This window comes from Cheilinus undulatus, linkage group 6 (genome assembly GCF_018320785.1).
Source record: "Cheilinus undulatus linkage group 6, ASM1832078v1, whole genome shotgun sequence".
Lineage (NCBI taxonomy): Eukaryota > Metazoa > Chordata > Actinopteri > Labriformes > Labridae > Cheilinus > Cheilinus undulatus.
In genome coordinates, this window is record NC_054870.1 from 28,581,431 (window position 1) to 28,599,499 (window position 18,069).

Below are 18,069 nucleotides of genomic sequence, written 5' to 3' on the forward strand. Positions count from 1 at the left end.
TTTGACCTCATGGCTTGCTTTTTACTCTGAAATGCATTGTCAGCTGTGAGGCCTTCTATAGAGGGGTGTGTGCCTTTCCAAAATAATGTCCAATCAATTTATTTTACCCCAGATGGACTCTAATGAAGATGTAGAAACACAGAAAAACAGTTTTTAATTTTTCATAAATTTGGAAAAAAAAAAACTTAAATTCTGCGGCATCAGGCTGCAACGTAACAGTGAAATAAAGTGAAAGAGGTTTGAATACTTTCTGAACACACAGTAGATAGGAAACAAGTATTTTATAGAATTTGCATAAAGCATCAACCTTACCTGCCACCCCAGTGATAATGTTTGTGATTAACTCTATATATTTCATCCTGAAGTAGTCTCAATAGATGTTGATTATACCCAAAGGCATTGCAGTGCTGTGTATCAAATTTAGTGGTGGTCATAGATTGTCCAATGGGAATGCTAGTGCACTTACTGAAGCAGGATTTTAAAGGTGCTAAAATGTTTTCAATTAACATAAACACCTTTTTGTTCACCAGAGAGGAAACATGGTCAACTAGAGAATCAACCAAATGAGCAATGATCATGGAGCAGAACTAATGCCTACCAGTCTGTGCATGTGTGAGAGAGCAAGTGTGTGAAAGTGTCTGCGGGTATGTGTGATGAGGATGAGTAAGAGTGTGCACAAACACACACTCATGTATCAGAGGGAACAATGCATTGTTGTTTGCTAACATTGTTCCTCCTCATTGACTTTCCATTAGCAGTGTTGTTCAACATCTGCTGGGAGGAAAATCTGTGTTAATGTGTGTATGTGTGGTCATCATATGTAGCAGAAGGCAGGCCATGCATCAGGATATGTAGACATGTTAACTGTACTTAATGATGATGAATATAACGGGTTATATACAAGGCCTGGTAACCCTCTGCACTGATGAGAGAAAAGAACACAAACAAGCCCCGAAGAGAATGAGACTTAAACAGATGTTTTTATAATATCTGGACATGTATTATTCCTGAATTTTTTTACACAAAGACATTTCTAAGCACATTATCTTATCAATAACAAAGTTAAGTTTTTAAAAACAAAACAAAAGTCTTGTTTTTGGAAGTCTGGGCTAAGATAGAGCTCTCTTCTGATTTCGTTTCCCACTGATCTTCACTCAAACAGTGTTAATCTGGTGCTACATGCAAAGGTTATGTGTTAGCATAAAAGTCTGCAGAGCTTGAACTGAGGTGAACTAAGGATGATATTCAAATATTTGTAAATCCTCAAGACTCCAGAAAAGCAAATCGGGATTTAGGATTGCACTCTCTTTCAAATACACTTACCCAGTGTAAACTGTGAGGAGATCATAATAATGAAACCTGTCTGACTCCCAAACGATCACCCTTGTGTCTTTTGTTATGTTTTGAGTTAGATGCCCATATGTTTCCTTGAGGGATCTGGAAGAACATCCATCTGAACTTAAACAGAGCAGTGTGTGTTTGTGGTTTTTAAGATCTGAATCTCTTTCTACTGCAAAGACTTCTGAGCGTACCCTACACACAGCAAAACAAGGGCAAACTCAAGTTACACTCCTCATACAACAATGGAGCACTCCATTTGTAGCACCCATGATGCGTGCGTGTGCATGTAGCTACATGAAAAGCAATGGGAACTCTCTCAAGGTCAGGCAGCAGATAAATGCTCTCTCTCTTGGTTTGAGTGTTTTTTGTATAATGAGTTTTTTTTTTCTTTTGCTAATGAGAGATAATGGGCCTGCCTACAGTCGGGCGCCTTGCCAACATGTGCCACCCACCCTGCTCACGGCTGGGACTGTGGTAGCTGGAGCCCTGCCAGCTCTGGTACAGTACAACAGATACAGTAATACACAACCACACACACATAAATACGCACAAAAGCACAGACACCCAGTTGTGGCGAAACTTCTTTTGAATAAATCTAAACTTCAATAATACACACACTGCCGCTGCAAGCACTCACATCTGGATTGGTCTGACTTCCAACTATAGATCTGTTCATGAATTTATAAAATAATTCATAGAAAGTTATTAGCTGTATGTTTACTTTGAATTTTTTTTTGTTGTGTGGAGGCAAAACTATTATAAAGCGATATATAACAGATGAAGTTGGACAGACAGCTGCGGCGCTCACACACATAAAAACACACACAAACTCAAAGGATGCACAGAAGCATCTGTGGTCTTCTGGGCAAAGCTGTTCATTTTCTGGAGATAAACACCTCAGCTCCTCAGAAAGGAACTGAGCAGCTGGAGAATTTATGCCAACGCTACTTGAAAGGTCTCCTTTCCACTCTGTCTCTCTCACCCTCTCTCTTTCCCTCAGACACACCAAAAATACACGCTGACTCTTTACAGTACAAACCTCCTCACACATGCCGCTGCCCTTGATGATACCTTTACCCAAATGATTTATACATATGTAGATATTTTTCTTTCTTTATCCTTGTTGAGCCTAGCGTACTAATGCTTTCAAAACTTACAAGTTAAACACTGTCACTTTTTTTTACGAGCATAAACACAATATCATATTAACTTTCTTCAATTTATACAAGAAAGGATGATTAACAAGCCCAGCAACAATGTTTCTCTTCAATGTAAACAAAAAGCATTTGGACGTTTTAACTGGAGTTTTAACTAAAGTTTGATTTTATTTATCTGTCTTTAAATATAAATGTCAAAAACATCTAAGGATGACCAGCCCATCCCTACAAGCTTACTTTTCACTTAAAAAAAGTTGACTTTCTCATCTATGGAAAAAAAAATAAAATCTGAAATATGTCCCCCAAAAAAAGAGAGGTTTAGCTGAAAAGCATTTGTAGCATCTACGTGTTAAAGTGCAGTGTGGCATGTTTAGCTGAGTAGAATTTAGTGGAATAAACTTTGTGAAAATGGTACATAATCTTACTACTACAACTGGCATTGTAGCCACACCGCTGCACAAGTTTCCTTGGTACCTCTCAGAAGACTCCTTGGGTGTGCTGGTTCAAAACTGGTGCCATGACAAAATAATAAATATGTACAGATTTTCTGTAAAATCCCAAAATGTCAGATGTCCAAGCTGGATATTATGTCACACAGAGTTGAATGCATTCCATCTGCTATGAGCTCATAAGAGTGACACAGCTGGAAAAAAAAAACTGGACCTTGGTTAAAACACGCCCAAGGAAACACATTTGGATGAGATGACACAGTTACTCAGTGATTCGTGATCAAAGTAAGCTCTCTTTAAAGCACTTCTCCATGCTCATATTAAACAACATAATACAGGTCAGAAGATGTGGGACAAGTTGCTGTAAGAATCCTTCACTAAGAAATCCTGGTTTGATTGCTGTTTTGTCAGCTGTAGTTGCCAGTACTGCATAAACATGTTCTAACATGGGTCTGTCTCCATGTAGCCAGCATCACAGAGCAGGTGGGCTATGTGATGCTTTGTTAAAGCTTCACAAAAAGTGCATGCTGTACAACTTTGTAAATAAGACAAAAAAACATAACTGTAATGCTCCCCTGATTGTGTTGTTGGCCTATCACTGCACATACACACCAGCGCACAGAGAAGGTGAGCTCATATGCAGTTATTTGGGGAATAAAACATTCCTTTCAATGCAAATTTGCTTTGTTACATTAAGAATCTCATGACGAGGACAGTAATAGCATTGCATAAAAACAGTAAAGATTAGTCTCATGTCTGTGAGAGCTCTGGAAGTACTCTACAGTTTTTATGATGCACAAACTTTCCAGAGATCAGGAAACAATTTAATCTCTGTATGACTTGAAAATAAATGATGAGTAAATAAGGTCTATAAATGTTACTTTGACACTGATATTACTAAACCATAACAAGGAGTTAAATCAGTCTGAGACTCCCAGCTGCTTTTTTAACTATGTGTGGCACTGCTACGCATGACAAGGACGTGGTTGTTTCCTTGGGGTTTCCTTCATTTAGAGAGGAAACTTAATCCAGGCTGTGTTTAAATGAACATATCAACGTTGCTTTTAATTAAACGCACTGTCTGTTATTCTAAATATTTACCATGGATTGTCAGAATCCATGTGGGATGCAGGCAGGATTGATACAACTGTTGCAGATGCAAGCAGGAGTAGATGGCATGTGCTGTGGGAGCGGGTGGTAATGTTCAGAAATCCAGTGGGAGCTGGTGGGAGCAGGAATAAGAAAAGAGGCTTGCACAGTCTCTAGTATCTGTAAGTCAGCCTGTCTACGTAATTAAGTGTTCAGTCACATAATTGTTAATTTTTTTATTCAACTAAGGATAAGCCTTTTATTCACACATAGGGAGGGTCCCCTCTACGGACTATACCATCTTAAATTTTTGCATCTTGCATGTTTTTACAGTACCATGGAGGAGACGAAAGAGAAGTAAGCATCACAATCTAAAATCTGATTGTTAGATTTAAATAGTATTCCCAGTTTTACACACTGCACCTTTAGTTCAGTCCAGTTCCTGGTATATAGCAGCAAATAGACAGATTAAGTAATATACTGTACTCGACATATACACCTATACTGATCAACATTGACTGGGGGATGGATGCTGTGGAAGAAGTACTTTGAATCTCTGCAGAACTGACCTCTCGTCAGGTGAGTCCACATGGAAGGTTCTCTCGATGACAGTGGTCCACTGGAGGCAGCGTATGATGAAGGTGTTTGGCTTTGGCCTCTCTGTCTTCATCAGCTGGCATTCTGAAACAGGCAGTCAGAGATCCAGTACTCTTTCATTTAGAGTAAAATAATAGCATTTTCTGGTTCAAATAGGTAGAGAGAAAATAGTAACCTAAAGAGCTAACAGTGTCTAATAGTAACTACGTACATTAAGGTCCACATATGATAAATGTGATTTCATTTACATCTGGTTTGGTCTTTCATAGATGAGATTATCTCTCTGATCTGCATTAATTTAAACATCTTTTACATCAGGGTACCTTTTCTCTTCTCATCCCAATACATTGTTTTATTTAATTAATCAGTCTTTACTTCATGCTACTTTGAATCATCATGTTGCACAAATTAAGATGCCTTGTCTTCTTTGACTGGATTTGAAATTTCATTTGAAATTTCTGAAGAAAAGTCTGTTGACAATAGCTTTTTCAGTGGCTATTTTATGTGTCAAAGTAGGAAAATCATAGGTTTTTAATGATCAAATATATATTTCAGGGTCCTGGTTTTGTCTTGGCTGGCTCACTCTAGATCTGAAAATGCTTATTATCCTTTTGAGATGACCTGCAAGTTACCTTATGACATTTGCTTAGATCTTTATGGAATAACAAAATGTGTGAAAACGGATCACTTTTGTCATTCATCTACATACTAGGAATACAGGAAATTAAATATTTTTCTTACAGACCAGGTGTAAATAAGGAGTACTGCATATGACAAAACAATTAAACAATAAACAAAAAAACCCAACATGCATTAAACAAACAAGATGATGAATGCAGGTGTGCATAGTTATGGAATATACAGTGCATAGCTTTGGATGTAAATATAATATGTCACATTGATTTGCATTGTCAGGAAAACACTGACAGACATTTATTGAGATTGTGCGAGAAAATAGATTAATAAGTAAATAGGAGGCATAATTTTGAAACATCCTTTAAAAATAGATAAATAAATAGGCATGTATGACAGAGATCAGACTGGTCAATTACAGAGCCTGTATGTGTGAATCATTCACCCTGATATGGCCCTGATGTCTTAAGCTTATACCGTATATACCCTTGGGGTGCAGCACTTTATGCTGACTCATTATCTCATCATCAGAGGTAGTGAGAGGTTCTAACAGTGTTTTCTTGTGTCATGTAGAATTGTCTGATTGTACATAACCACTAAACAGTTTGCAGTGATTTGTGAACTATTTCCCACCAGCTCTGAGAGTGTAGTTTCTAGGTCCTGGGTAATTCTGACTCAGCCTTCTTTGTTTCTTCTTAAACACAGTTAAACACACACCAGCGGCCATTGTGTCTAAGCTGCAGAGATTTTCTTCAGTCTCCCAAAACATCTAGTTTCAAGTCATTGGCATAGCCACACTGGTTTAATTTCTCCTTATCTCACTGTCATCTGAGAATGGAAACAGCTTTCTTTTCTTTGTTACTACCGTGTAATCATTCCTCTTCAAAAGGGGAACTGTATGCCCCATGGGTCTACAGTTCTACAGTCACATCCTGCTCTTCCTTTGCCTGACAGTAGGAACGTTACTGTAGTGAAGCAGGTAGGGAACTGAAAGACGACAGCAGTGACAATGGTCTAGTATAAAGTGTTTGTGCATGTCAGCGGTCCATAATGGTCATGACTAAGTAAGTAAGCTATTTCATCTCTATTTTTCGAGGTTGACTGAACACATTTTTAGTTTTACGTAAAATTTCTCAATCATTCTAAGTATTTTGTCATTGTATTCAAATTATTTTACAATTATTCCTTAATCCGCATAGTTTTCCAAGAATGCCTTTGGGCATTACACACTTTTGCACCACGAGTGAAGTTACAGACTCAGTTTGACAAATCCTACCTGCCATCACAATGTATCTGGTTTAGTGCACACCTTTCAGGTGTTGTCATTTCTAACCCATTAAGTTAGTATACCTGATGCTAAACAAATTCTGTTTTTTTTTTTTCAGTTAGTATTACTTAAATTTTTTACGTAATAAGTTGTCTCTAACATTTTGATTTCTACTGACTCATCATGGATTGCAGGGTACATTATAGATTTCAACTTGAGTCTCAGTACCACTATTTAAAATGCTAATGCAACTAGTTTCAACAAATATTTTGAGTATTTTCAACCTGTTCTGTTTACAGTGCAGGGTAAACTAAAACGTACAGATAAGTGGCCACTACGGGCTTTAGTACTTCAAAGACGATTTGCCAAAATTTTTTTCTTGCAAAGCATTCACTGAAAACTGTCCTGCAACCCACCAGTTGAGCACTGCTGTAACAGACATTAATGTCACTGGTATCTAATACTTTTCCAGAATGACAAAAATTTCTGCTGAGAGAAAAAGCTCAAAGTTAAATCAATAACTTCAAACACCAATGCTTTGAATGAAGGTGCTTTCCCATGCCAAAGGGATATTATGCGTTGCAGCGCATACGCATCTGGTGAAAATCTGGAGAGCCACTTTTCTGTGGAAATGGGCAATACAGTAGGCCATTATTACACAAATGCATAACACAGTACACAAACACAGAAACGTACGCACACAAAGCCAGATGGGGCTGTGAGATCGCTGTGGGAAAGAATGCATCTTCATTGTCCCTCAGCAGTGTCTCTGCTTTTTCGGGGACAAGAGCTGCTGTAAAAGAACATAATGATCCATCTTCTGACCCTTCGTCTCGCCCACTTTTTCTTTGTTCTACATACATCAACCTCCATCCTCCTTCTCCTGTTTTTGCCTCCCTCCTGTTCCCCTGTTGTCTCCCGCCATTCTCTCCTCACCCTCATCTGTCCTCCACTCTCTTCTTCTCCTTTCTTCCTTAGCCTATCCCCTCTTCCAATTACTTTCTGTTTAAGTGTGGCACAGCACAGCACGTCACAGCTCGTCCTAAATATAGACAGGAAGGTTAATGACAACACTGCTCACACTGCACAGTTTTAATGTAAATTCAAACATACACACATTCATGCACAAATAAGTTAGTACCTGAGTTGTCAACATGGCCTGCTGTGCTGCCAGACACAAGGTCATGCTATGGTCGATGCCAAAACACACCTACACCCACCCACAGTCCCACACATAAAAACACATAGATGCTTAACTTTTTGCACACACAAGCAGGAGTGATATTGAAGTTTGAATGTTAGCTGAAATTGGGTTGTTTGCCACAGCAGGCAATTGTGAAATCTGTGTGGCAGTATAGTGAGTGAGTGTGAGTTCATGCATCAGTGTGTGAGCGACAGGCCTCTATGTATGAGTCCCTCTGCAGGGAACAGGCCTGTACCATCTCTGTTCCATCTGACCACTTCTGCTGTTCCCGCACACATAAACACTCACTCACACACACATAAACAAACACACGCATCGGAGTATACACACACACGTGGAGACACACACACCACCTGGCCTCCCAGCTTTGGGCAACAGATGTGGCAGTGCCAGCGCTGTGCCAAGCAGCCGGGGCCGGATGTATGGCCTGGCTTGTCCTCTTCACAAACTCTTTCCCTCTCCCCTCTTTTTCCTCGTTCTCCTATCCTGTCTTCATCTCCTCCTCCCTGTCTGTTCAGCACTGATGATCCTCCTCTCCTCCCTCATCCTCCTTTCCTTCCCTCATTTTTTATCCACAAAAGCCCACCTCCCTAATCCTGCCATCTCTCTATTCCTCATCCTTTCTCTCTTTTCTTTATTTGGGCACAACATTTGCTATCGCTTTCTGTGATGGTCTGTCTCTGTCATTGGTAATCACTTCCCTGTTTTTACCGTTGCCTCTCTTTTTATCTGTCAAACTTGCCTTTGACTCTCCATTCATTTGGGTTCTTCACTTTATTCCCATCCAATTCATTGTTCATAAATAAAATTAAAACCCATGACTGGTAGCATATCCACATATAAATTCATATACAGAGTCACAGCAAATACATAACTACCAATACATGAAAGCAAATTCAGTTGCATCTGCATCCAACCTTGTACCAGTATGTGGAACATCAGCTTAGACCACTCAACAGTCACAGAGTTCCTGCAGCGGTCACGCAACAGAGTTACTCTGGTGACCTATCAACAGTCACTGCTGTAACTTTGCCCTTTTTTGCACCAATACATCTCTTTTACCCAGTCCACTTCATATACCTCTGTCTAATTTTTATTAACATATCTATAACTACATTTTATTTTATTGCACTACAACTACTTTATGACAGGATTGGTCCATTTTACATTACCCTCTTTATATATTTATTAGCTGGAATCTTTGACTCACTACAACCATTATTGGCTTTTGTTTTTTTTTTTTTTTTGGTTTTTGGTTTTGCAATAATTGTACAGCTTTGTTCATATATTTTGATGCTGTTACTGTCAATATGTCAGAATCAGCTTCTGGCTAAATTGACATTTAAACATTGGCATTAATATCTGCCTTGATTTAAACAATGAGTGCATTTCAGACCAAAAACCACAACTGTAGTTTTCATGTTTAAGTTACCAATATTGCAACAAAAGTACTGCTTACTAAAGTGTATCAATATGTTTCTTTAGAACGACCGAGGCGCGCATGCACAGCTACCAAGGAATAACACAAACCATGGCAACTTTAGACATGTCAGTACACGACTTTTGTTGTTTTTTAAAAGAAGACAACACTCTGCTGTTCTTTGTTCTTCTTTTAATGAAGAAATGTCGTCAAGTTCTGATAAAACGGGCTTTTTAGCAGCATCCACACTAATGTCTTCTGCCATAATTGCACAGGCCTCTTCTTGCTGCTTGCTTATGTCACAACTCTGCCGCGCCTGTAAGTACTGCTCCTCGTCACTGATTGGTCCTGTCACTTTCTAACCAGGCCCAAATGGTTCAAACGGGAGCTTTGCAAAGTGGATTCATCAGTTATAAACAAGGAAACGGGCCATCCATCCATCTGCTTTGCAAGGTTAGATATTTGGAGTTATTATGGGGGATCTGTAAAGGTGAGCACCATTTTAAATCTGAAAGCTTTAACACCTGGAGAGCAGGCACAAAGTTTAACTGCCAATCTGCATTTATGAATGAACAATGAGAGGTGATGGTGGTGGTAATGAGACTGTGAGACATTAAAATTAATCTTGTTAACTCATTAGCTGGTTAATTACACATGTCAATGATGCGGTGGAGCTTGTTAACCAGGTGCAGACAGATGATATTCTGATAAATGGTTAATTAGAGCCTTCACTGAAGTCTGTAAAGCACAACAGCGCTGTGAAGACTGATGACTGATAAGATGCTTTGACACATCCTGACACTACTGATGCAGTAAAACTGTTCTACCATTTTACTGTGACTCTCTATGATGAAGCCACATGAACATTTCAGCAACATCTTATGGTGACAGCAAAATACATGACAGAGATGTTTGCCTTAACACTGGGGTCATCAGCTAGATAATATGTGTTATTACACATCTTTTAACTGGGGGACATGGGTTCAAATCCATGAAGCCCTGTGTAAAAGGTAAATAAACATGGAATATAACAATTTGCAAATCCCATAAACCCATATTTTATCCACAATAGAATAGACGAGAATGGGACAACAATCCTCTCCCAAATCTCCATCAACTGGTTTTCTCTCTCCCAAACATTTACAGACTGCTGTCAAAGAAGAGGGGATGCTACACAATGATAAACATGGCCCTCTCCCTGCTTTTTGAGTTGTGTTGCTGCCATCAAATTATGAATTGGTAAAATGCCTCAGTTTCAACATCTGATATGTTCTTTATTTTCTACTGTGAATAAAATATGGGTTCATGAGATTTGCAAATCACTGCATTCTGTTTTTATTTATATTTTACACAGCATCCCAACTTTTTTTGGAATTGGGTTTGTACAATGATGAAATACATATGATGTAGGATTTTTAATACTCCATGAAGTACAGTAGGTGACATACTTGCTACTGAGAAGTTATTTAGGGGGTAGGGCAGGTCGGCATCCTGAGGTTTTTCTTTGTAGCCAATGAAAGAGCCGTCTGTCTTCAGCAGGAAGTAACGCGGCCGCCAGTTCTTTATGTATTCACCTTAAAAAAAGAACACAAAGCAAGAAATGTTAATTAAAATTAAATTCATTTATTCATTTGTTCATGACTACTGCAAACACAAATGAATTTTAATCATCAGGGAAACAAAAATAGTACATCTAAAGCAATCTTGTTCTCAGTGTAAGGATGATTATGATGATAGAAAGTATTAATATCAGTAATGATGATGATGATGATATTAAATACAGATTTTATTCCCTAGACAGATAAGAGCCTGCATGCTTAACCCTCATCTGTCTAAAGTGAATCACAGACATAGTACACAATGTGGTGATTACACAGACGGACACACACAGCAGCTCTATGACTCCCACAGTGGCTGCCAGATTCAGATCGGATTATCATGTAAAAAATGACAAAAACATGTTTACAAGCACAACAACCAAACTGTCCCTGCCAGAAACATCATCTGGCTGATACATGGGCAGGTGTCGAGGTGATGACCCCTCTACCAAACACACATACATGAATGCACGTACGTGCACACAAACCGCTGGTGGTCAGAAAGGATGAAGAAGAGAAGAGCAATGAGATAAGAGGAGAAGAGATGACATGAGATAAGATTACACATAGAGGATGACACGTCTTAGACCACAGCGACAAATAACAACATCTGCTGAGCAGCTGGTGGCAGAGTATTACCCAACTGGCTGCCACAGACTGGCACTAAGGTGGCACCACAGCTTTATCAGATGACCCGCTGCAGGATTACATGAGTGTCAAACATTTCCACACCACAGAGGCGGATAACACTTACTGGAAATGGCACAGACACACACATGGATTGAAGTACACTCGTGTGTGGATTGACACTGGAGTACAATGAGTACAAACACAGGGATGAAACTGTTCACACATGCGCAAGCATGCTAAAGTAATACTGAGACGCACGACTCTGATGAAAGAAAGTGACAGTCTCAACACTTTCTGAGGCTTGTGCAAACATTTCACTTTTTTCATTTTAACTGAAATAAGAACCACAGAAGGGTGCAAATGCTCCCTACATCTCAACCTCTTTTAATTAACCAGCCATTTGCTGACATGCACAGACTTAGACACACATTTGTGCACTAATAAACAAAAACTGCGATGTGTGCACTCTTTTGTTTCCACACAATACCAGGTAACAGCTCTGATCACCTTTCTTAGGCTAATTCACTGGGAAAGGAGGCTAGGCGGCGTGTGCTATGTGTGTGTGTTCCATTTGTGACATCCATTTAAAGCGGAAATGACAGCAGGCCGTGCTCGTTAACACGTCGCAGAAAAACACCTGCTCCGCCGAAGGGACCATGCGACTGTGGGGCCTGCCGGTACCTCTGGGTGGTGCTGGTATTGGAGGTGTGTGTGTGTGATGTGTGGTGGTGGGGTAGCAGCTGATTTCGAACCACCACACGGGAACAGAGGGAGACACAGATAGACAGACAAGAAAAAGCTGTTGGGTGCCGGTGCGTCATAAGGATTGCCAGATCACACCTTTCCTCTATCAGGCTCTATTTTCCTCTTTTTCACAAATCCACCCACTCTCCCCTCCGCTCCCATTTCTTCTTCTGTTCTTTCAGAAACAAAGCATCTTCTTTGGAGGACTTGCTACTGATAAACAGAGGGCTGTGAGAGGGGCTAAATGGGAGGGGTGGGAGGAGGGATGGAGGGTGGCATAAGGAAGAGGAAGGGACAAATTAATAAACAAAAAAGCAAAGAAACAAATTTCTAAGTGGAAGGTGATGTACATTCTAACCAAACCAGTTTGCTTCTATAGCTCGAGAATAGGCTCGCTTTCGTCCCTTTGGCATTTTTTATGTTATTTTTTTTGTTTTTACTTTAAGTTTAACAACTTACAAACCCTCAAAGGCTCAAACAACAGTGTAAAGGATAGTTCACTTTGCCTAGGGTTCTGGATTCAAAAAAATTAAAGAAGTAGTGAACACTTAAACATTTTTCTCATCTGTACACTTAAATATCTGACTGAATTAAGATAAAACACATCAGTGCTGGTGTATTTCTGACATTTGCACCAAACTGATAAAAATCTGCATTTTAGGCTTTTAATTAGCTCAAACGGACATCCGCTTTGAAAAATCTTTTCTGAAAAGACGGGCCTTTTGTGACGTAGAAACCCACCATCAGTAGGTTTCTATGTCACAAACTCTACATAAAGGATAGAATGTTACCGCCTCTAACTGACTTTACCATTCAGAGAACACTCCCATCCTCTCCTGCCTGTACTGCCTTGGCTCTGACGGCTCCGGCTGTAGTAACACCGGTGCTGGAGCAAACGGCTCAAACAGGTAGTTCAGGACCACCACGGTCCACTACCACACTACAGCCTGCTCCATGGGACTCTGGAGGGGAAAAATCCTCCACATCAAAAGATCACTATGAGACAGCAGTGCTGCAGGACTCTGTGCCACTCGCTGGCAAGGGGACGTCACTGTCACACCTGCCTCAGCTGGAAAACCCCGCCTTTACCCTCCCTCCTCTCAGTACCAAACTGCTCACTTTCTGTGCAATTTGTTCATTACTGAAGTGGGCGGAGTTAGCTTTGAGCTCGGGGTTCACTTACACTTTAAGTTAAACATTTAAGTTATATAACAGAACTGATAGGGGTTGAGATTATAGTGGCATAGAAGATGTGTGTTTGTACAGGTAAATGCTTTGTTGACATTTTGAGTTTTGCTCCATGCATACATGAAAATAGAATAATAAATGATCAAAAAAATAATATTTACTGATGTTTAACTGTTAGCTTTACTACTTTAATCAGCGTTTTTTTTTTTTTAAATAAACTTAATTGATTATAAAGAAAAAACTAAAAAAGAAAATCTTCTTTTTTAGGATTAAATGAAACAATTTTTTACTTTCTTTATTATCATGCCATATTATCAGTGGAGCTGCACAATAAATTAACTTTTAAGCCTGACTGTGATTTTGGCCTTCCTAAAATCAAAAACACATTATTGATGGCAACTATTTCTGTTAATAACACATGACCCATCCAGAGAAAACTCCATGTGGTCCTCTGTTGAAAATATTCTAAGAAATTTTTTACACAACATTAAGTAACGTCTGGTGTAGATCAACATTTCACTGACATGGAAGTCCTTGCACAAAATATGCCATGTTTAGGGGGCACTGCAAAATACCTCGAGGTGGAAAAGTACAAGATTATTGTACTCAAGTAAAAGTACAAGTACTTTGGTACAAATTTGACTTGAGTACAAGTCAAAGCAAAGTATGTAATTTTAAGTTTACTTAATGTACAGAGTAGCTGTGAAGGAGTTACACGGAAAAATATAATCTTTCCTTATTTGCAAAAACAACATGAGAACACAGATTTACATCCAGGTTGTACAGTTATACCTTTACAATAAAGTTAAATGGTAAACAGCTGATTTTGGATGTGATGTTTAATCATTCTCTTGCTGTGTGTTACTGACGTCATGTGTAGTCAAAGCCAAAAACACGAGAGGTCAGTTTCATATCGTCAACAAAAAGCTGAAACCTCGAAGTACAGAACTTCCACCTAAATGCACTCAAGTAAAAGTAAACTTACTGATCTCAAAGCATAAGCATAAGCACTTATAAAGCTACTGGACCCCTGCAAACTCCTCCAAGGCCCACTGCACCAGTTTTAGAATCACTGATTTAACTTCATGCAGATAGATTTCTACTTTGTATTGTACTATACTTTTTATGTTTGATGTTCTTTGTATTTCTGTCAAATTTGATGCTACTTTGTGTCTCTCTTCTTTTGAAGAAACCTGACACAAGAACTTCCTTCAGTAAGTTTAAAGTTTTATCATATCTTTTTGATAAAAACTAAGAAGAATGTTTTTATTAACAACAGATAACTGATACCGGTAGTGGTGAATGTGACAATGAAAATCTCTTTATTAAAATGTGGATGTAATTAACAGCTGTAAACACTGTATCAGAAGGCCTGTCACTCAACCTTTTCCAGTGATGGTGTGCTTAATTTCTTTGAACAAGTATTGCACAGCTGTTCCTGTAATTGTGTGTAATTTCTGTTGTTATCTAATGAAAACTAGCGATGAAAAAAATCACCTGGACATGAGACACCCTTGTTACCTTCACAGTTTATCTTAAGTTATTTTGACAGACAAAAGGAGGATGAACAGAAAGTTAAACTGATAAAACTATTATAAACTGGCAGTGATGACTGGCTTGCTGGTCCAAGTCCAGTCACTTCTCTGAGTCAGTTTCTGGATGAAGTGCCCAACCAATGGAAGCCTGTGGCTGGCCACTTCATCGCTCAGCTGTCCAGTACAACTGAAAACATTTAAGCGATCCTTCTGGCCAGGCGAGACAGCGTGTATATGTGTGAGTGTTTGTGTGTATGCGTGTGTGTATTTGTGTGTACACGTCCACTGGGGGGCGGGGAAGGGGGCAGCCAGGGGTGGCACAGACGGAGAGAGGAGATGGACAGTTGTCCACACATACCATTCCAAACAAACACAGGCATGCGCACGGACACAAACACACAAAACGCACACGCACACCCCAGCACAATTCAGTTTTCGACTGTTCCAATCCTCCGAATGATCCAATGGTGTTCTGTCAAGCTATCCCGTCTTGGCCCTGCCTGTAATGAGTCCAGCGAGCTCTCCCACTCTGGACAGCTTGTCTGGGGAGCCACATGTCTCTAGTTTGGACTGCTGGAGAGAACAGAACAGCCGGTCTCCTTCCCACACCATCTCTCTCGGACTCCTCACTTCAGTTTCATTTAGTTTTCTGCACAACTTTACTTTTCCCTTAAGGCCAATTAGTAAAAACTACACTACACAGCGCTTAAGACAACAGGAGTCTGTTGTTTCTTGTCAGAACGATGGGATATCAGAAGAACAGGACAACGTGGGTGATATAAAAGACGGAACAAACAGAGGACATTTAAGAGGATAAGATAATGTGTTGTGAGGTGCATTTAACCTCTGGGCTAAATTTGTTCAAAACACAGGAAGAATATAGGCTTGTTCAGCAGTTCAAAAGCACTTCTTTTGGTCTATACTTCTTTCATTTGTTAGGAAACTTTAAATAATTTTCAGCATGCCTACAGCACCTTGTCTTTGTTAAGTGTTTGCCTAAAGAAGAATCTGTTTAAAACAAAAGCTGATGAGTTAAGGTAGTAAACTTTCCAAGAGTCTGCTCCTCAGGACTGCTTTAAGGGCCTCTGTTTAGGTAACAAACTAAGCACTGACAACTAGACTTTTTTTGGAAGTTATTTTGGATTTTTCTAGATGAATTAAATCTTGTTGGCACATCCTCCAGTTGCAGCTTGTGGATTAAGCAGTTAGAGACAGAGATGAATCAGCTGTGACTGCGCCTGTTCCAAGCTTTCTGATTGGACAATTACAACAACGCACCGACTAACTGCCACTCAATTAACCATGGCTGATTAACCATTCATTTCAGGACAGAGGGGGAAAAAGGAGAGAATGAGAGAAAAGCAGACAGGATAAATTAGAAAGGTAGAAAAAGTAAGGGTGAACTTCAGCCAGCAGAGCAGAGATGAGACAAACTTCTCTCCATCTCTCTGTACCGCTCTCACTCCTGAAGGACCCCAGCACACCTCTGCTCCTCTGATCTGCCGGATGCCAAATTTCAGCACAGAGCGAAAAAGACTGATGAAAAAAACCTTAATGACAATTTAAAAAATAACTCCATAACTATGTGAGCTCACCAGCCATTTGTTAATCAACCCAAACAGGGATTTAATTTAATGCTTTGGCCGAGGCTGGAGCTGATATGCAGATGGCGCAGGGACGGGGCTGTGTGACTGGCACTCTGGGAGCTGGAGGGGAGGGGGGAGGGATGGGGGTTGAGTAGAGGTAGGGGGAGGGAGGGATGGGGATAGGGAGGTTCCTCAGCGTTCCAGCACATACACAGCAGCTCACTGCTAGTTAAGGAAATATATTCAGTGTTCAGAGAATTAACAGACAGTTTGACTGACATGAAACATAATCCAGAAAGTTTACAAAGCTCACTGATTGTTGCCACGCTAATAAACTGACTGACCAAAAGAAAAGAAAACAGACAATACTTACAGTTGTGCTTTTTTCAAACCTGAAGCAGGCTGTTATTGAAATTGAAGATATTTTGACTCTAAAAAGCTTTGATTATGTGATAAACAGATATGTTTTGATCACAGATTAATCATTTAAGTAATTTAAAAACTAAAAAATGCCAAACATTTGCTTGTTGCTGCCTCTTGATGCAACAATATGCTGCTTGTCTGTGTTTTTAATCATTTTAAATTTATTTGAGCTTCTGCTAAGTTAAGCACATAACATAGCAATGTCACCTTGAGCTCTGGGAACTTGTACTAAGCAATGCTTTATTTTTCTGACATGTTAAACAGATTGCTCGAAAAACAAAAATAATCTTTAGATGCAGGCCTGCCATGAACAAAAGTTCTCAGCCCTGTCATATAAATTGCACAGCTTTATTAAAGTAAGAAGGCTATACATATCAGATTAAATGTTATAGATCAGTAGATATCCAAGTTAATATTGCACAGCAGCAGTATAAGTGTAAGCTTTACATCAGAATGCAGACAAACTGACGGATAAGTTTGAGCTTGATTAACTGACTGACTGCTTGAGCTGATCTCCTTATAAACGAAGGTCAACGCACCACCAGACACAACACATAGGGAGGTGTTCCATGTGTTTGTCCGAGAGAGCATTAGTGGCTAATACTTGAGTAAAAGCACCAACGTAGGGAGGAGGAGGAGACAGAGAGATTAACTAAACATCAGGTAAGTAATCAGAGGAAGTGAGGGGATGGTGGAGGAGAGTGCGTGCAGCAGGGAGGACAGTAGGGGTTAAGAAAGTGGGGAATTGTGTGGTAAGACGCTTGAAGAAGACATCTGTCTCAGGGTCTGTTCATGACAGCACAAGCTAGCAAGAAGATGTACCTACAGCTATGTGACTGGTCAGGAAGAATATTTGGGCAAAATCATGACAAATACTGATAAAGTGTTTCTTATATAAGATTTTTCTCCTCATGAATAACGTGTTTGTAGGATATGTTGTAAGGATATGGCTGTGTGCGTGACCCCGACCCCAGCAGTTCTAACTCCAGTCTGCTCAGACATCTTAAGGCGAATCCTGGCTCTTGCAAGCCAATCCAATTACAGTGAATTAGTCTCATTACTACATCAGGACTGGACTGGTGTTACTCTTTGAGTTTGTATATGTGGGTGTGTGTGCTTAAAATATACCATCACTGACGACAAAGCAGATTTCCTGTTTGTCCTGCCTGTTTTAAGTTCACTAGGCTTTTTATTCCCACTTATGAAAT

General features: G+C 39.7%; 1 protein-coding gene across 2 annotated transcripts in view; it reads right to left on the minus strand.

Moving 5' to 3' along the window:
• The window catches only part of akt3a (v-akt murine thymoma viral oncogene homolog 3a), an 88,122-nt gene that overhangs the window by 23,426 nt on the left and 46,627 nt on the right, over positions 1-18,069 (minus strand). For both annotated transcript variants that reach the window (XM_041789341.1, XM_041789340.1), the window contains exons 3-4: positions 10,606-10,731; positions 4,606-4,717 (exon numbers count right to left, since the gene is read on the minus strand). In XM_041789341.1, the coding sequence (XP_041645275.1) occupies positions 4,606-4,717; positions 10,606-10,731 (238 nt within the window). The remainder of the gene's footprint in view (positions 1-4,605; positions 4,718-10,605; positions 10,732-18,069) is intronic.